This window comes from Oncorhynchus kisutch, linkage group LG22 (assembly GCF_002021735.2).
Source record: "Oncorhynchus kisutch isolate 150728-3 linkage group LG22, Okis_V2, whole genome shotgun sequence".
NCBI lineage: Eukaryota > Metazoa > Chordata > Actinopteri > Salmoniformes > Salmonidae > Oncorhynchus > Oncorhynchus kisutch.
In genome coordinates this window covers 48,833,729-48,850,704 of record NC_034195.2, presented here as the reverse complement: position 1 = coordinate 48,850,704, position 16,976 = coordinate 48,833,729, and the positions used below count along the sequence as shown (strand labels likewise).

The 16,976-nt window shown below is 44.0% G+C and overlaps 2 protein-coding genes across 4 annotated transcripts in view; one reads left to right on the top strand and one right to left on the bottom strand.

Moving 5' to 3' along the window:
* The first annotated feature begins 1,655 nt into the window (after positions 1-1,655).
* On the top strand, positions 1,656-14,562 carry LOC109867073 (troponin T, cardiac muscle isoforms-like). 2 transcript variants are annotated; one of them, XM_020455981.2, is made up of 12 exons: positions 1,697-1,972; positions 4,276-4,324; positions 4,436-4,446; positions 4,688-4,709; positions 5,175-5,232; positions 5,642-5,758; positions 5,866-5,943; positions 6,920-7,033; positions 7,200-7,312; positions 7,522-7,612; positions 13,554-13,591; positions 14,381-14,562. In XM_020455981.2, exons 2-12 carry the CDS (start codon positions 4,293-4,295, stop codon positions 14,418-14,420), a joined length of 714 nt encoding a protein of 237 aa, XP_020311570.1. In that variant the 5' UTR covers positions 1,697-1,972; positions 4,276-4,292; the 3' UTR covers positions 14,421-14,562. The 2 variants fall into 2 exon arrangements, with proteins under 2 accessions (XP_020311569.1, XP_020311570.1); XM_020455980.2 differs by lacking the exons at positions 13,554-13,591; positions 14,381-14,562 and adding an exon at positions 8,478-8,573 and having other exon boundaries at positions 1,656-1,972.
* LOC109867072 (dynamin-1-like protein) overlaps positions 13,640-16,976 on the bottom strand; it is a 27,322-nt gene continuing 23,985 nt past the window's right edge. For both annotated transcript variants that reach the window (XM_031802037.1, XM_031802036.1), the window contains 2 exons: positions 16,353-16,512; positions 13,640-15,642 (listed from right to left, as the gene is read on the bottom strand). In XM_031802037.1, the coding sequence (XP_031657897.1) occupies positions 15,586-15,642; positions 16,353-16,512 (217 nt within the window). In that variant the 3' untranslated portion in view covers positions 13,640-15,585. The remainder of the gene's footprint in view (positions 15,643-16,352; positions 16,513-16,976) is intronic.

Here is a 16,976-nt window from a genome sequence, read left to right as displayed (position 1 = left end):
TTGAAAGCGGCAGCTCTACCCTTTAGCTCAGTGCAGATGTTGCCTGTAATCCATGGCTTCTGGTTGGGGTTTGTGCGTACGGTCACGGTGGGGACAACGTCATCGATGCACTTATTGATGAAACCAGTGACTGATGTGGTGTACTACTCAATGCCGTCAGTAGAATCACGGAACATATTCCAGTCCGTGCTAGCAAAGAAGTCCTGAATTTAGCATCTGCTTCATCTGACCACTTTTTTATAGACCGAGTCACTGCTGCTTCCTGCTTTAGTTTTTGCTTGTAAGCTGGAAACAGGAGGATAAAATGATGATCAGATTTGCCAAACGGAGAGTGAGGGAGAGCTTTGTATGCATCTCTGTGTGTGGAGTAAAGGTGGTCTGGAGTTTTTTTCTCACATTGCACATCGAACACGCTGATAGAAATGAGGTAAAACGGATTTGAGTTTCCCTGCATTAGTCCACGGCCACTAGGAGCACCACCTCTGGATGAGCGTTTTCCTGTTTGCTTATGGCCATATACATCTCATTGAGTGCGGTCTTAGTGTCAGCATCGGTTTGTGGTGGTATATAGACAGCTACGAAAAATACAGATGAAAACTCTCTTGGTAAATAGTGTGGTCTACAGCTTATCATGAGATACTCTACCTCAGGCGAGCATAACCTTGAGACTTCCTTAGATTTCGTGAAACAGCTGTTGTTTACAAATATACATAGACCGCCACCCCTTGTCTTACCAAAGATTACCCTCTCGGCGTCGGATCCTAACAAGGCCCCCGGTCCTTCGTCCTCGATACCTCTGTCTCTTTCTCCTGCGAATGATGGGGATGAGGGCCTTGTCGGGCATCTGAAGTAAATCCTTCAGACGCTCAAAAAATTATTCCTCCAGTACAGGGTGAGTAATCGCTGTCCTGATATCTAGAAGCTCTTTTCGGTCATAAGACACGGTGGCAGAAACATTATGTACCCAAATAAGTTACAAATTATGCAAAAGAATATACACAGTAGCACAATTGGTTACGAGATTGTAAAACAGCAGCCATCTCCTTTGGCGCCATTTTCACATCCTCTCAAGATGGGCTTGACTTCTGTTTTTATCCATGAGGATGTAAAGGGCTTTAGTGTATAACAAGGCTAGTGGAATTAAGGACGTTACGGGAAAAGTGTGACTAAAAATGTGCCTTTTTTGAGAATGTCCTATTTATGATGTTGTTGTAATAATTGCTAATAATTCATTGTATTTTAAAGATGAATGTTTTCAAATGATATTTGCATCATTTTGAAACACCATTGAAAATTAACATTAGATGATATTTGCAGCATATTGCAAGTTGAGGGGAAAAGTAAAATACCCATCTGTCTAAAATACAGCATACTTTACTGATTTATACCACAATATAATCCTGTTCTAGGCTTCTAATTAACATACAGTGCTATACTCACTGATGTTTCACTGTGGCATTCTGAATATGAGGTAGTATCCGTCTCTGAATGGTCCCGGAGTAAATGGAGAGTACTGTAAGTAACTCCTATAATTTAAAGGACCGTATCGTTTGAAGCTTGTTCATTGTCCCTGCTACAGCAACAAAAACATAGAACAATGTTGAGAATGTCTTGTGATTTGTTTTGATGTTTTATCTTTCATGAGATTTAAAAATATATATATTTGGATGGATGACAGACCTGTGCCAATTTTCATGGAGGGGAGTGTAAGGGTAAGAACTTCAACAAAACCTTGTGTGTAAAGTGCTTGCGTGTGTGTATGACTAATGCCTTCTGATATGTTGGGGTTCAATTGTCTAAGGTGCTAACAATAGCTGGACAACCATAGGGCAGAGCAGTCACATGAGTAGGAAGGGAACACTCTATGTAGACTTGATGTCCAAACCTAAACCTGTTTGGATTCTGAACCCCAAAGAACTGCAGCCTCTGTATTCATATCCCTCTTCTCCCTCTATCTCTGCCGTGGGCTCAGGTAAGGGATATTACTTCATACTAACATACCTCTCTATACATAGCTGCTTTGGTATTCATCACAGACATACCGTTACATTGTCTTGAAATCAAATGAACTTTTGATGGTTCTTTGCTTGAAGATGATTGGTTTTCTGCTGCAATATATTATAGGCTAAATGGGATGGTTATTAACTATTGACTTAATGAACTGAATTGTGAATACGGTTTAGAAAGACAATGAAGCAATGTTAAAGGGAATAGTAAAATGATAATAACAATATCCTCTGAATGGTCATAAAAGTTGCAGACAATTTACTCTCTCTACAATTGAGCCTAGGGGAAGTGGGGGGGGGGGCTTCACCCATTCTGTTCATTCTTTATTTGGAGTGTACGTACATAAGAACTTCATAACACGTTCAACAATTCTACTGCTTATGAATGTGTTATGAATGTGTAATGTATGAGTTATGAATGTGTAATGTATGAGTTATGAATGAGTTATGTATGTGTTATGTATGAGTTATGTATGAGTTATGAATGTGTTATGAGTTATGAATGTGTTATGTATGAGTTATGAATGTGTTATGAATGTGTTATGAATGAGTTGTGTATGTGTTGTGTATGTGTTATGAATGTGTTGTGTTATGAATGTGTTATAAAGCCCTCATGTATGTATTCTTTAAAAGAAAATTACCTACATTTTTATTATGACCAATATTTAGACTTTTAATATACAACAGAATCCAACAAGTAGAATGTAATAAGACCCAACAAATACCAATTAACTCACTACCTTGGACAACAAACATCTAAAAACATCCAACCAAACGCAACAGAAAACTGGAACACATTCAGATAGCATCATTGGCTAATCACAACACATTGAGCGAGAATATGCCAAGAGGGTTACGCTTATTGCTTATAATTTAACACAATTTGAAGAATTACAGACATTTCTAAAGCCACTGACAGGGTTCTGGCAAGCCGTTAGACATTACCAGACATGAGGATCAATTTCATGAGTGGTGAAGGGTTTGGCACTGCCCACCTGTCCTAAAGCACATGACTGACAGTCCTGTTCGTGCCCAAAGCAGACAGTGGCCTTGGCCACCATTCCCAGTTTAAACTCAGTTGTCCCCTTTTCCACTGATCAAAAGAGATCATGACCGGCTGTAGACCCTTTGTATCTATAGTAGGGAGTATGGATGAGTGACATTTTGTTTGGATCAAGCCCTCATTAATAAATAAACAGTTCAGGCATATATAGAGGGTGTTCTTCTAAGACGGGCTAAGTCACTGATCAGACCGACAATGTCTTCTGAGCCAATCAACAAGCCAGAGCCAATACCTCAAGAGAAGAGTGCTGATGTCAAGAGTGCTGTGAGAGGGAGATTGACTGAGTGCTGTGTGATAAAGATTTAGTACTGTGTGAGAGAGATTTAGTACTGTGTGAGAGAGATTTAGTACTGTGTGAGAAAGATTTAGCACTGTGTGAGAAGGATTTGGTAGTGTGTGAGAAAGATTTAGCACTGTGTGAGAAAGATTTAGCACTGTGTGATAAAGATTTGGTACTGTGTGATAAAGATTTGGTACTGTGTGTGTGATAAAGATTTAGTGCTGTGAGAGCGATTTAGTGCTGTGAGAGAGATTTAGTACTGTGTGAGAGCGATTTAGTGCTGTGAGAGAGATTTAGTGCTGTGTGAGAGAGATTTAGTGCTGTGTGAGAGAGATTTAGTGCTGTGTGAGAGAGATTTAGTGCTGTGTGAAGAGATTTAGTGCTGTGTGAGAGATTTAGTGCTGTGTGAGAGATTTAGTGCTGTGTGATAAAGATTTAGTACTGTGTGAGAAATATTTAGTACTGTGTGATAAAGATTTAGTACTGTGTGAGAAAGATTTAGTACTGTGTGAGAAAGATTTAGTACTGTGTGAGAAAGATTTAGTACTGTGTGAGAAAGATTTAGTACTGTGTGAGAAAGATTTAGTACTGTGTGAGAAAGATTTAGTACTGTGTGAGAAAGATTTAGTACTGTGTGAGAAAGATTTAGTACTGTGTGAGAAAGATTTAGTACTGTGTGAGAGAGATTTAGTGCTGTGTGAGAGAGATTTAGTGCTGTGTGAGAGAGATTTAGTGCTGTGTGAGAGAGATTTAGTGCTGTGTGAGAGAGATTTAGTGCTGTGTGAGAGAGATTTAGTGCTGTGTGAGAGAGATTTAGTGCTGGGAGGTGATGATAGTAGCCTAGTCGACAATGTGTTTTTATCCCGTATGGCTTCCTCTTATAGCCATATCATGTACTCAAGTAAAGGTTTTCTCTTGTATTTTAGGGTTCAAATAAGACAAAATGTCAGACACAGAAGAAGTGGAGGAAGTGCAGTGAGTATCACATGTATTATTATTACTACATATATTTCCTGTTTCAAAACCTTCCACTATATCAAACTAATTAAATATGTATTTTGTTTTCATGCCACTTCTTTCGTGAAGGGAAGAAGAAGGTAAGATTGCTTTGTCTGAAAGTCTCATTACTCATAGTGGCGATATGAAAAATGTTGTCATTTTTTTCCCTATTTGAAAGATTTACTGCTTGTGTATATGCCAATGCACTGTATATTTTATTACACAATAATACTTTTATGACCCCATCCCGTACAGCTTTAAAGGACTAGTCTATCCTGATTAACATGACATCCTTCTATGATATGATCAAACTAAGAGAGTCACTGTCCTTTATTACAGATGGAGCCAAGCCCAAACCAAAGTAAGTTTTTAGATAGACTATGACAGACTGTGATTCAGGCCTCGTTTCAGTCTGTGAAGCTGAAACGTTACAGAAATATCAAGGTCGTTTTCCGATTGAGCCGACATAGGCAGCTTCTTTGTTGTTGTAATATCGCAAAACAGACGTGGCCGTGTCACCGCTACGGATTCCTGCTTTAAGACCTTGGCTCTTATAAGGATCATAGGCCGTTGACGAATATCCTCCATCTCACTCGGTACTGGGCAAGTTTTTCCAGGTCACACCAGTTGAGGCCATTCTTGGTCATTTCTGCCTGGAGGACACTCCTCCAAGTGTTTCTGGGTGGCCCATTTTTTTTATTTTCCCCTGACAGATGATACGTTATATCATAAGTGATCTTGAAAGATCACGACATTTACTGAAATGCTCAAATTGAGATTATATATACACACATTAGATACACAATTTTCATTTCCATTTCCATAGGTTTGTGCCAAATATCTCTGCACCAAAGATGCCTGATGGCGAGAAAGTGGATTTTGATGTAAGTTGAATCACATAAACACACACACACACACACACCACAGGTGGTTGGTGGCACCTTAAATGGGGAGGACAGGCTTGTGGTAATGGCTGGAGTGGAATGTTATCAAATACATCAAACGCGTGTTTGATGCCATTTCATTCGCTCCGTTCCCTCCATTATTATGAGCCGTCCTCCCCTCAGCAGCCTCCGCTGACAAACACATCATGATAAGAAAACTAACTAACCATTTGTGACAGACTTGCCTCCAACTGTATCCTGTTAAGATGAAGCAAATGAGAGGTACAGAAAGTCCAACGATGACGTCTAACTAAGGAAATGACTCTTTTCAGGGTGTATTATATGGATGTTGTCTTACCAAAACAAACTATTCTTATTACTTCATCTGATTCTTCTGTGTGGTGGTCAGGACATCCACAGGAAGCGTCAGGACAAGGACCTGTCTGAGCTCCAGTCTTTGATCGAGTCTCACTTTATCCAGAGGAAGAAGGAAGAAGAGGAGCTCATCAGTCTCGTCAACAGGATTGTGAGTCGGTCATTTTAGAATCTGGAGTGAATGTTCTTTTACTGTTCCTAGAAACATTGCAATGCGACACCTAACAACTTGGTCACTGAGTGTGCGCGTGTGTGCAGGAGAAACGTCGCGCAGAGAGAGCAGAGCAGCAGAGGGTTCGTGCAGAGAGGGAGAAGGAGAGGCAGGCCAGGGTTGCGGTGAGTCTTCTCCCCATTATGACACCTAGCTAATGTGTGTTCTATGCTGGAATTGAACCCACAACCTGTGTGTTGCATACTCTTATCAACTGACCCACACAGGATCACATATGACTAATACAATATGATTTCTAATGGCTAACGGGGAAACAGATTGTGGATGTAATTTCTATGATAGATCTTGATAGATATTTCTTCCCTAATGCTCCGTGTCTTTCTTCCCTAATGCCCCGTGTCTTTCTTCCCTAATGCCCCGTGTCTTTCTTCCCTAATGCCCCGTGTCTTTCTTCCCTAATGCCCCGTGTCTTTCTTCCCTAATGCCCCGTGTCTTTCTTCCCTAATGCTCCGTGTCTTTCTTCCATCATGCCCCGTGTCTTTCTTCCATCATGCCCCGTGTCTTTCTTCCCTAATGCTCCGTGTCTTTCTTCCCTAATGCCCCGTGTCTTTCTTCACTAATGCCCCGTGTCTTTCTTCCCTAATGCTCCGTGTCTTTCTTCCCTAATGCCCCGTGTCTTTCTTCCCTAATGCTCCGTGTCTTTCTTCCCTAATGCCCCGTGTCTTTCTTCCCTAATGCCCCGTGTCTTTCTTCCCTAATGCCCCGTGTCTTTCTTCCCTAATGCTCCGTGTATTTCTTCCCTAATGCTCCGTGTCTTTCTTCCCTAATGCTCCATGTCTTTCTTCCCTAATGCTCCGTGTCTTTCTTCCCTAATGCTCCGTGTCTTTCTTCCCTAATGCTCCGTGTCTTTCTTCCCTAATGCTCCATGTCTTTCTTCCCTAATGCCCCGTGTCTTTCTTCCCTAATGCTCCGTGTCTTTCTTCCCTAATGCTCCGTGTCTTTCTTCCCTAATGCTCCGTGTCTTTCTTCCCTAATGCTCCATGTCTTTCTTCCCTAATGCTCCGTGTCTTTCTTCCCTAATGCTCCGTGTCTTTCTTCCCTAATGCTCCGTGTCTTTCTTCCCCAATGCTCCGTATGCAGGAGGAGAAGGACAGGAAGGAGGCAGAGGATCAGCGTAGGAAGCAGGATGATGACATCAAGAAGAAGAAGGCTCTCACCAACATGACCCACCAGTATGGAGGAATCCAGCAGAAGGTCAGTGGAATATTGTATCTCCAAAAACATTTTTCTTTTAAACAACACCCAGCGTATTCATTATCATATAGATATTGATAATAGTGTAACGGAAGCATCAAGTAATGTGAGGCAATGAACTAAATATCTTTGAGAACAATGGTATTTGTGATGTTTCAATTCTCAGAGTGAAAACCGCAAAGGAGCCAAGAAACAGACAGAGAGAGAGAAGAAGAAGAAGATTCTTGCTGACCGAAGGAAACCTCTCAGCATCGACCATCTGAATGAGGACAAACTCAAGTATGACGTCATCGTTAATATTCAGAATTTGCCAGTCCTCAGAAAAGCTGACCGTGTTATCATAATTATTTATGATGGTTTATGTCTGTGGTCTTTTAGTTTATGACTGAACACATGACTATGTGAACGGTTCGAATGATGAACATTCTTCAGTGAGACAAGGGTTCTTTGGGGCAAGAAAGTGTTCTGACCCACTGCTGCACCAACAGGGAGAAGGCCAGTGAGATGTGGCAGCGAATGATGGAGTTGGAGGCAGAGAAGTTTGACCTCAGTGAGAAACTCAAGAAACAGAAGTATGATGTAAGTTACCTAGACAACACACATGACAAACTCAAGAAACAGAAGTATGATGTAAGTTACCTAGACAACACACGACAAACTCAAGAAACAGAAGTATGATGTAAGTTACCTAGACAACACACGACAAACTCAAGAAACAAGAGGTATGATGTAAGTTACCTAGACAACACACGACAAACTCAAGAAACAGAAGTATGATGGAGTCACCTTGACCTAACACAGAAACAAGTACACAAGTCACCCTTAATGAAATACAATATTTTCCAGTATTTCTCAACAGCAACAAGATTTTCATAAATTGGATGGGATCTGGGTGGTCTTACCTTTAGTATTGACATCGTCTCAGGTCGTGTAGTCCCGTCTCAGTGTATTCTCTCACCTTGAGATGCAGTCTCTTCTTCTTTCTGTTGGCAATGTGGGAGGGCCCAGGCAGTGGCTACATCAGAGGTGACCTACAGGTGAATTCTGAAGTCTACAGGGTCATCGGCAGGTTTCTGGGTTCATTTATCCTCTGGGATCTGAGGAATACTGTGATATAGTCTTGTCTGCGTTCGGATGGCAATGAGAGGTCCCAGGGTTGGGGTCAATTCCATTTCAATTCAGAAAGTAAACAAAATTCCAAATGCACATTTTCCTCATTGAAAATCATTGAAGACACTTGGAATTTCAAATGACTTCCTGAATTAACCTCAATCCTGGTGGGTACATGAAAGGTGAACAACAAGTTAAACTAAACGTGAATTATGTGGTATATAGTATCATCACGTTCCTGGGTTTCTCTTCGATGGACTCCACCTGTACAGGTTTCCACCACAGTAACTAAAAGGTGTTATCAAAGTTTACAGCAAGTCTTGTGTCCTTACAGATTAACCAGCTTCTCACCCGGGTCTTGTGTCCTTACAGATTAACCAGCTTCTCACCCGGGTCTTGTGTCCTTACAGATTAATCAACTTCTCACCCGGGTCTTGTGTCCTTACAGATTAACCAGCTTCTCACCTGGGTCTTGTGTCCTTACAGATTAACCAGTTTCTCACCCGGGTCTTGTGTCCTTACAGATTTTTTTTATTTTTTATTTTTTATTTCACCTTTATTTAACCAGGTAGGCTAGTTGAGAACAAGTTCTCATTTGCAACTGCGACCTGGCCAAGATAAAGCATAGCAGTGTGAGCATACAACAAAGAGTTACACATGGAGTAAACAATTAACAAGTCAATAACACAGTAGAAAACGAAGGGGGGGTCTATATACAATGTGTGCAAAAGGCATGAGGAGGTAGGCAAATAATTACAATTTTGCAGATTAACACTGGAGTGATAAAAGATCAGATGGTCATGTACAGGTAGAGATATTGGTGTGCAGAAGAGCAGAAAAGTAAATAAATAAAAACAGTACGGGGATGAGGTAGGTGAAAAGGGTGGGCTATTTACCAATAGACTATGTACAGCTGCAGCGATCGGTTAGCTGCTCAGATAGCTGATGTTTGAAGTTGGTGAGGGAGATGAAAGTCTCCAACTTCAGCGATTTTTACAATTCGTTCCAGTCACAGGCAGCAGAGTACTGGAACGAAAGGCGGCCAAATGAGGTGTTGGCTTTAGGGATGATCAGTGAGATACACCTGCTGGAGCGCGTGCTACGGATGGGTGTTGCCATCGTGACCAGTGAGCTGAGATAAGGCGGAGCTTTACCTAGCATAGACTTGTAGATGACCTGGAGCCAGTGGGTCTGGCGACGAATATGTAGCGAGGGCCAGCCGACTAGAGCATACAAGTCGCAGTGGTGGGTAGTATAAGGTGCTTTAGTGACAAAACGGATGGCACTGTGATAGACTGCATCCAGTTTGCTGAGTAGAGTGTTGGAAGCCATTTTGTAGATGACATCGCCGAAGTCGAGGATCGGTAGGATAGTCAGTTTTGCTAGGGTAAGCTTGGCGGCTTGAGTGAAGGAGGCTTTGTTGCGGAATAGAAAGCCGACTCTTGATTTGATTTTCGATTGGAGATGTTTGATATGAGTCTGGAAGGAGAGTTTGCAGTCTAGCCAGACACCTAGGTACTTATAGACGTCCACATATTCTATGTCGGAACCATCCAGGGTGGTGATGCTAGTCGGGCATGCAGGTGCAGGCAGCGACCGGTTGAAAAGCATGCATTTGGTTTTACTAGCGTTTAAGAGCAGTTGGAGGCCACGGAAGGAGTGTTGTATGGCATTGAAGCTTGTTTGGAGGTTAGATAGCACAGTGTCCAAAGACGGGCCGAAAGTATATAGAATGGTGTCGTCTGCGTAGAGGTGGATCAGGGAATCGCCCGCAGCAAGAGCAACATCATTGATATACACAGAGAAAAGAGTCGGCCCGAGAATTGAACCCTGTGGCACCCCCATAGAGACTGCCAGAGGACCGGACAGCATGCCCTCCGATTTGACACACTGAACTCTGTCTGCAAAGTAATTGGTGAACCAGGCAAGGCAGTCATCCGAAAAACCGAGGCTACTGAGTCTGCCGATAAGAATATGGTGATTGACAGAGTCGAAAGCCTTGGCGAGGTCGATGAAGACGGCTGCACAGTACTGTCTTTTATCGATGGCGGTTATGATGTCGTTTAGTACCTTGAGTGTGGCTGAGGTGCACCCATGACCGGCTCGGAAACCAGATTGCACAGCGGAGAAGGTACGGTGGGATTCGAGATGGTCAGTGACCTGTTTGTTGACTTGGCTTTCGAAGACCTTAGATAGGCAGGGCAGGATGGATATAGGTCTGTAACAGTTTGGGTCCAGGGTGTCTCCCCCTTTGAAGAGGGGGATGACTGCGGCAGCTTTCCAATCCTTGGGGATCTCAGACGAGATGAAAGAGAGGTTGAACAGGCTGGTAATAGGGGTTGCGACAATGGTGGCAGATAGTTTCAGAAATAGAGGGTCCAGATTGTCAAGCCCAGCTGATTTGTACGGGTCCAGGTTTTGCAGCTCTTTCAGAACATCTGCTATCTGGATTTGGGTAAAGGAGAACCTGGAGAGGCTTGGGCGAGGAGCTGCGGGGGGGGCGGAGCTGTTGGCCGAGGTTGAAGTAGCCAGGCGGAAGGCATGGCCAGCCGTTGAGAAATGCTTATTGAAGTTTTCGATAATCATGGATTTATCAGTGGTGACCGTGTTACCTAGCCTCAGTGCAGTGGGCAGCTGGGAGGAGGTGCTCTTGTTCTCCATGGACTTCACAGTGTCCCAGAACTTTTTGGAGTTGGAGCTACAGGATGCAAACTTCTGCCTGAAGAAGCTGGCCTTAGCTTTCCTGACTGACTGCGTGTATTGGTTCCGGACTTCCCTGAACAGTTGCATATCACGGGGACTATTCGATGCTATTGCAGTCCGCCACAGGATGTTTTTGTGCTGGTCGAGGGCAGTCAGGTCTGGGGTGAACCAAGGGCTGTATCTGTTCTTAGTTCTGCATTTTTTGAACGGAGCATGCTTATCTAAAATGGTGAGGAAGTTACTTTTAAAGAATGACCAGGCATCCTCAACTGACGGGATGAGGTCAATGTCCTTCCAGGATACCCGGGCCAGGTCGATTAGAAAGGCCTGCTCACAGAAGTGTTTTAGGGAGCGTTTGACAGTGATGAGGGGTGGTCGTTTGACTGCGGCTCCGTAGCGGATACAGGCAATGAGGCAGTGATCGCTGAGATCCTGGTTGAAGACAGCGGAGGTGTATTTGGAGGGCCAGTTGGTCAGGATGACGTCTATGAGGGTGCCCTTGTTTACAGAGTTAGGGTTGTACCTGGTGGGTTCCTTGATGATTTGTGTGAGATTGAGGGCATCTAGCTTAGATTGTAGGACTGGCGGGGTGTTAAGCATATCCCAGTTTAGGTCACCTAACAGAACAAACTCTGAAGCTAGATGGGGGGCGATCAATTCACAAATGGTGTCCAGGGCACAGCTGGGAGCTGAGGGGGGTCGGTAGCAGGCGGCAACCGTGAGAGACTTATTTCTGGAGAGAGTAATTTTCAAAATTAGTAGTTCGAACTGTTTGGGTATGGACCTGGAAAGTATGACATTACTTTGCAGGCCATCTCTGCAGTAAACTGCAACTCCTCCCCCTTTGGCAGTTCTATCTTGACGGAAGATGTTATAGTTGGGTATGGAAATCTCTGAATTTTTGGTGGCCTTCCTGAGCCAGGATTCAGACACAGCAAGGACATCAGGGTTAGCAGAGTGTGCTAAAGCAGTGAGTAAGACAAACTTAGGGAGGAGGCTTCTGATGTTGACATGCATGAAACCAAGGCTTTTTCGAACACAGAAGTCAACAAATGAGGGTGCCTGGGGACATGCAGGGCCTGGGTTTACCTCCACATCACCCGCGGAACAGAGAAGGAGTAGTATGAGGGTGCGGCTAAAGGCTATCAAAACTGGTCGCCTAGAGCGTTGGGGACAGAGAATAAGAGGAGCAGGTTTCTGGGCATGGTAGAATATATTCAGGGCATAATGCGCAGACAGGGGTATGGTGGGGTGCGGGTACAGCGGAGGTAAGCCCAGGCACTGGGTGATGATGAGAGAGGTTGTATCTCTGGACATGCTGGTAGTAATGGGTGAGGTCACCGCATGTGTGGGAGGTGGGACAAAGGAGTTATCAGGGGTATGAAGAGTGGAACTAGGGGCTCCATTGTGAACTAAAACAATGATAACTAACCTGAACAACAGTATACAAGGCATATTGACATTTGAGAGAGACATACAGCGAGGCATACAGTAATCACAGGTGTTGAATTGGGAAAGCTAGCTAAAACAGTAGGTGAGACAACAGCTAATCAGCTAGCACAACAACAGCAGGTAAAATGGCGTAGACTAGGCAACGGGGCCAACAGATAAAACAAACAAGCAGAATGGAGTACCGTGATTTATGGACAGTCCAGCGTGCATCAGCTATGTAGCCAAGAGATCAGTGTCCAGGGGGCAGCGGTGGATGGGGAAGGGAAGCTGGACTGGCGAGTGTTATCCAGGTAAAAAAAACGAACAATGACTAAATAGCTTGTAGCTAGTTAGCTGGTTAGCTTCTGGAGGTTCTTGAGTGTGTTCTAAAAATAAATAAAAAATAATAGCGATTCCGTATCACATTGGGTGAGGCAGGTTTCCGGAAGGTATAAACAAATTAAAAGTCAAAAGAGATAGAAAGTAAATATGGGTCCGGTGGGCGTTTGGGACGCGGCGATTCAGGCGGTTAGCAGGCCTGTGCTAACAAGCTAACAGTTTGTAGGCCCGGGCTAGACAAGGTAGCAGTTAGCGGACCGGAGCTGGACAAGCTAGCAGTTAGCAGGCCGAATTAGCAAGCAGGGAGATAGCGAGGGCTAGAGAGTTAGCCTTTGGGGGACGTCGCGATGGGGTGAGTCTGTTTATTCCTCTTCATGCGGTGACATCGATAGACCGGTCGTGGGCCCGGGTATTGTAGCTCAGGAGTATGCTACGGTGGTAGCGCAGGCCGGGCTAGCTTCAAGCTAAGTGGGTGGAAACGCTAGCCAGGGGTAATCATCCAGGGTTGCAGTTTAGCTAGATAGCTAGTTGTGAAGATCCAGCGTATTTGGAAGCTTAGGTTTAGCAAAATGTTTTTAAAGGGATAGCTATGTAAAAAACGAAAAATATGTAAAAAAACGAAAAATAAACAAAATATAAACAAAATATACAGGGACACGACACGACAGGACGACTTACTGCTACGCCATCTTGGATATTAATCTTGGAGATTAACCAGCTTCTCACCCGGGTCTTGTGTCCTTACAGATTAACCAGTTTCTCACCCGGGTCTTGTGTCCTTACAGATTAACCAGCTTCTCACCCGGGTCTTGTGTCCTTACAGATTAACCAACTTCTCACCCGGGTCTTGTGTCCTTACAGATTAACCAGCTTCTCACCCGGGTCTTGTGTCCTTACAGATTAACCAACTTCTCACCCGGGTCTTGTGTCCTTACAGATTAACCAGCTTCTCACCCGGGTCCAGGACCACCAGAGGTAAGTAACACAAAGGTTCAGGATTTTGGACTTTGAAGGACAAAGAAATTCTGAGTCGTGTTTATTAGGGTACAAAATTAAAAGAAAATGAAAACACGGAGACTAATAAACAGACAAGCATCTCTTATTGGACGAGTAGAGTACAGTTTAGTACAGTTTAGAACAGTTTAGAACAGTTTCTTCCATGTTGTGCCTAATGAACAAGACCCAGCATTGTGGTTTTCATTTTAATTGGGCTGATTCACACTGGTTGCCATTCCATCAACAACTCCATTTCCCATCATTCCTTTCAAACTCTCAAGCAGGGATGGTCATTTAATGACCAGTGGAACAAACATTGATTGAAACCAAAGAAACAGCCATGACCATCACTTACACAGCCTATGTCCATCTGTGTGTGTGTGCATTGCGTATAGCATGATCACTGCACGATAGATTGAAGACATTGTAAGTGGGGACTATGTAAATTGCCAACATGGTCTGGTCTGAAATTACAGCACAATCAAACTATTTAATGATAAACATCAAGCCAAAAGAAGTAAAATCCTGTGTAACTGATGGACTGACAAACCATTAAACATATTCACCCTTGACCCAGAAGTGGACCACTTTTTCCACCAGAGTCTCTGACTCCCCCTTGCATGAGAGGGAGTGAGAACAAGTGCACACTTCTGGGTGTAGCGTTAGACTCAGAGTGCAGTGAAGTGCTGCAACAGGGACATTCACTACTGGGCTTACGACCTGGCTGCCAAGTGATTGAGATTTCTTAACCCTGTCCTGACCCCTCAGCGCCAAAGGTCGAGGCAAGAAGATGGGCCGTGTGAGGTAAAGGAGCAGCCGCCATGGTCGAGGGCAGACAGCCATGACTGGAGATCGGCCCATGATGATAATGTGTCTGTATACGTGATGTTCATTGTTCCGTCTGGTATAACAGCAGACTGGATCACAAGTCAATAAAATGGCTCATTCAACCCTGGTACCACTTTTTGAGAATATACAGAATAAACCTGCCACTTCAAGTTAGACGTTGCCACACAATTCAGCCCTGCCTTTGCTACCAATAGTTTACCACATGGTATTGTGGGTATGACAACAAATTATCATTATCCCATAATCAATATAGTAGGACAAATGACCTCATCAATACACTAGATATCTTAAAACACATTTAGCGACAGACGTGCGTGTTATTTTGACTCAACCGTACAAGATGGTGAAGAGACGTTGAAATCCCAGAGAACATGGAAGTGTACGGTTCGCAGCAGCATTATGGTGCTTTCAACCAACAAATAACAGGTATTCTACGTCCGAGAGGCATTTCTCGGCTCTTTGTAAATATCAGCGACACAAATGAGAGATTGTTACCATGTAAGGACATTTTCAGCAGTAGCATAGACATGTGAGACAATAGATCAGCAAACATGATGAAGACAGACAATATTTACAAGTCTCAGCATACATACATACATACATACATACATACATACATACATACATACATACATACATACATACATACATACCAGCAAGCCAGAAACTAGAGGAAACATCTTTAATTATTCAGTAGGTAGACCTCACACGTTCATCAATATAATACTATACTTACATATGAAAGGTCATTTTGGTGTGCGATGTGGTGCAGGTGAAGACTGATACTGTTAATAGGTCAAGTCCATATAATACAATCTACAACTATTTTCAAATGTGCGTCCCCATTCTCCACTCACTACCAGAAGTGTGTGGTATTGCACAGCCGGTCATGGGATTGGTTGAAACTCCCTTCAGCCAAGGCTTATACCAATCCATTGCTTTTAAAACCATGACAGGGGAGTGTGGAAGTGACAACTTCAAGAGGATGGAGAATTGATGATACTCAATAAACACCAGTGTATTTCCAAGTTGGCCGTCTCTGCAGTCCAGGTAGGTTTGAGACAGAACAGGGTTCAGTGCTTTATGGTCCATGTGGGAGGGAGAGAGGATGGAGGTAGAGGCCCTCACCACATCTGTGTTTCTCTGATCTCAGCGATCACCTGACTGGCTTTCTGCAAGGCCTGCGGACACAGAGTGGAAAAGACAGTTTAGGTGAGCAAATTCATACAGAAACGAAACACCCCCGGTGACATCAAAGCCAGAGGTCACAGTTAGTCACAATAGCTGCTACATTCAAGCAGCAGTTAGATCACGTTTGAAAAGGGTTAAAACACACTGCCAAGCTTCTCATTTGTGGTGCTGGGAGTTACTGCCCCAAAAACACATCTGTCGTATTTCAAACTCCCATAGTTCTGCAACTAATCCCAGGCCTGTACTTTGAGCATGTCTTCAGACTCAGTGAGCAGGTTCTACACACACACACACACGTACATTGAGCATGTCTTCAGACTCAGTGAGCAGGTTCTACACACACACACGTACATTGAGCATGTCTTCAGACTCAGTGAGCAGGTTCTACACACACACACACACACACACACACACACACACACACACACGTACATTGAGCATGTCTTCAGACTCAGTGAGCAGGTTCTACACACACACACGTACATTGAGCATGTCTTCAGACTCAGTGAGCAGGTTCTACACACACACACACACACACAGAGCATGTCTTCAGACTCAGTGAGCACATTCTACACACACACACACACACACACACACACACACACACACACACACACACACACACACACCCCTGTACATTGAGCATGTCTTCAGACTCAGTGAGCACGTTCCACACACACACACACACACACAACTGTACCTTGAGCATGTCTGCAGCTTCGTTGCGTCTCTGGGCCATGTCTTCCGATTCAGTGAGCAGGTCATCCAGCAGACCAGCCTTATACAGCTGACCCACCAGCTCACTCTGCAGACTGTCCTTTACATGGTTCACCAGGAAGTGCATCACCGCCTTGGGCACGCTGCAGGAGGAAGTGCAGAGGGAGAGAGAAGTACACTGAGTGCACTAAACATTAGGAACACCTGCTCTTTCTATGATAGAGTGACGGGGTGAAAGCTATGATCCCTTATCGATGTCACCTGTTAGATACATCAGTGTCGATGAAGGGGGGGCAGGTTAAAAAAGGGGTTTTAAGCCTCGAGACATGGATTGTATATGCGTGCCATTCAGAGGGTGAATGGACAAGACAAGATATTGAAGTGCCTTTGAATGGGGTATGATAGTAGGTGTCAGGCGCACCGGTCTGAGTGTGTCAAGAACTGTAATGCTGGTGAGGTTTTTCACACAGTTTCCTGTGTGTATCAAGAATGGTACACCGCCTCCCGGGTGGCGCAGTGGTTAAGGGCGCTGTACTGCAGCGCCAGCTGTGCCATCAGAGTCCCTGGGTTCGCGCCCAGGCTCTGTTGTAACCGGCCGCAACCGGGA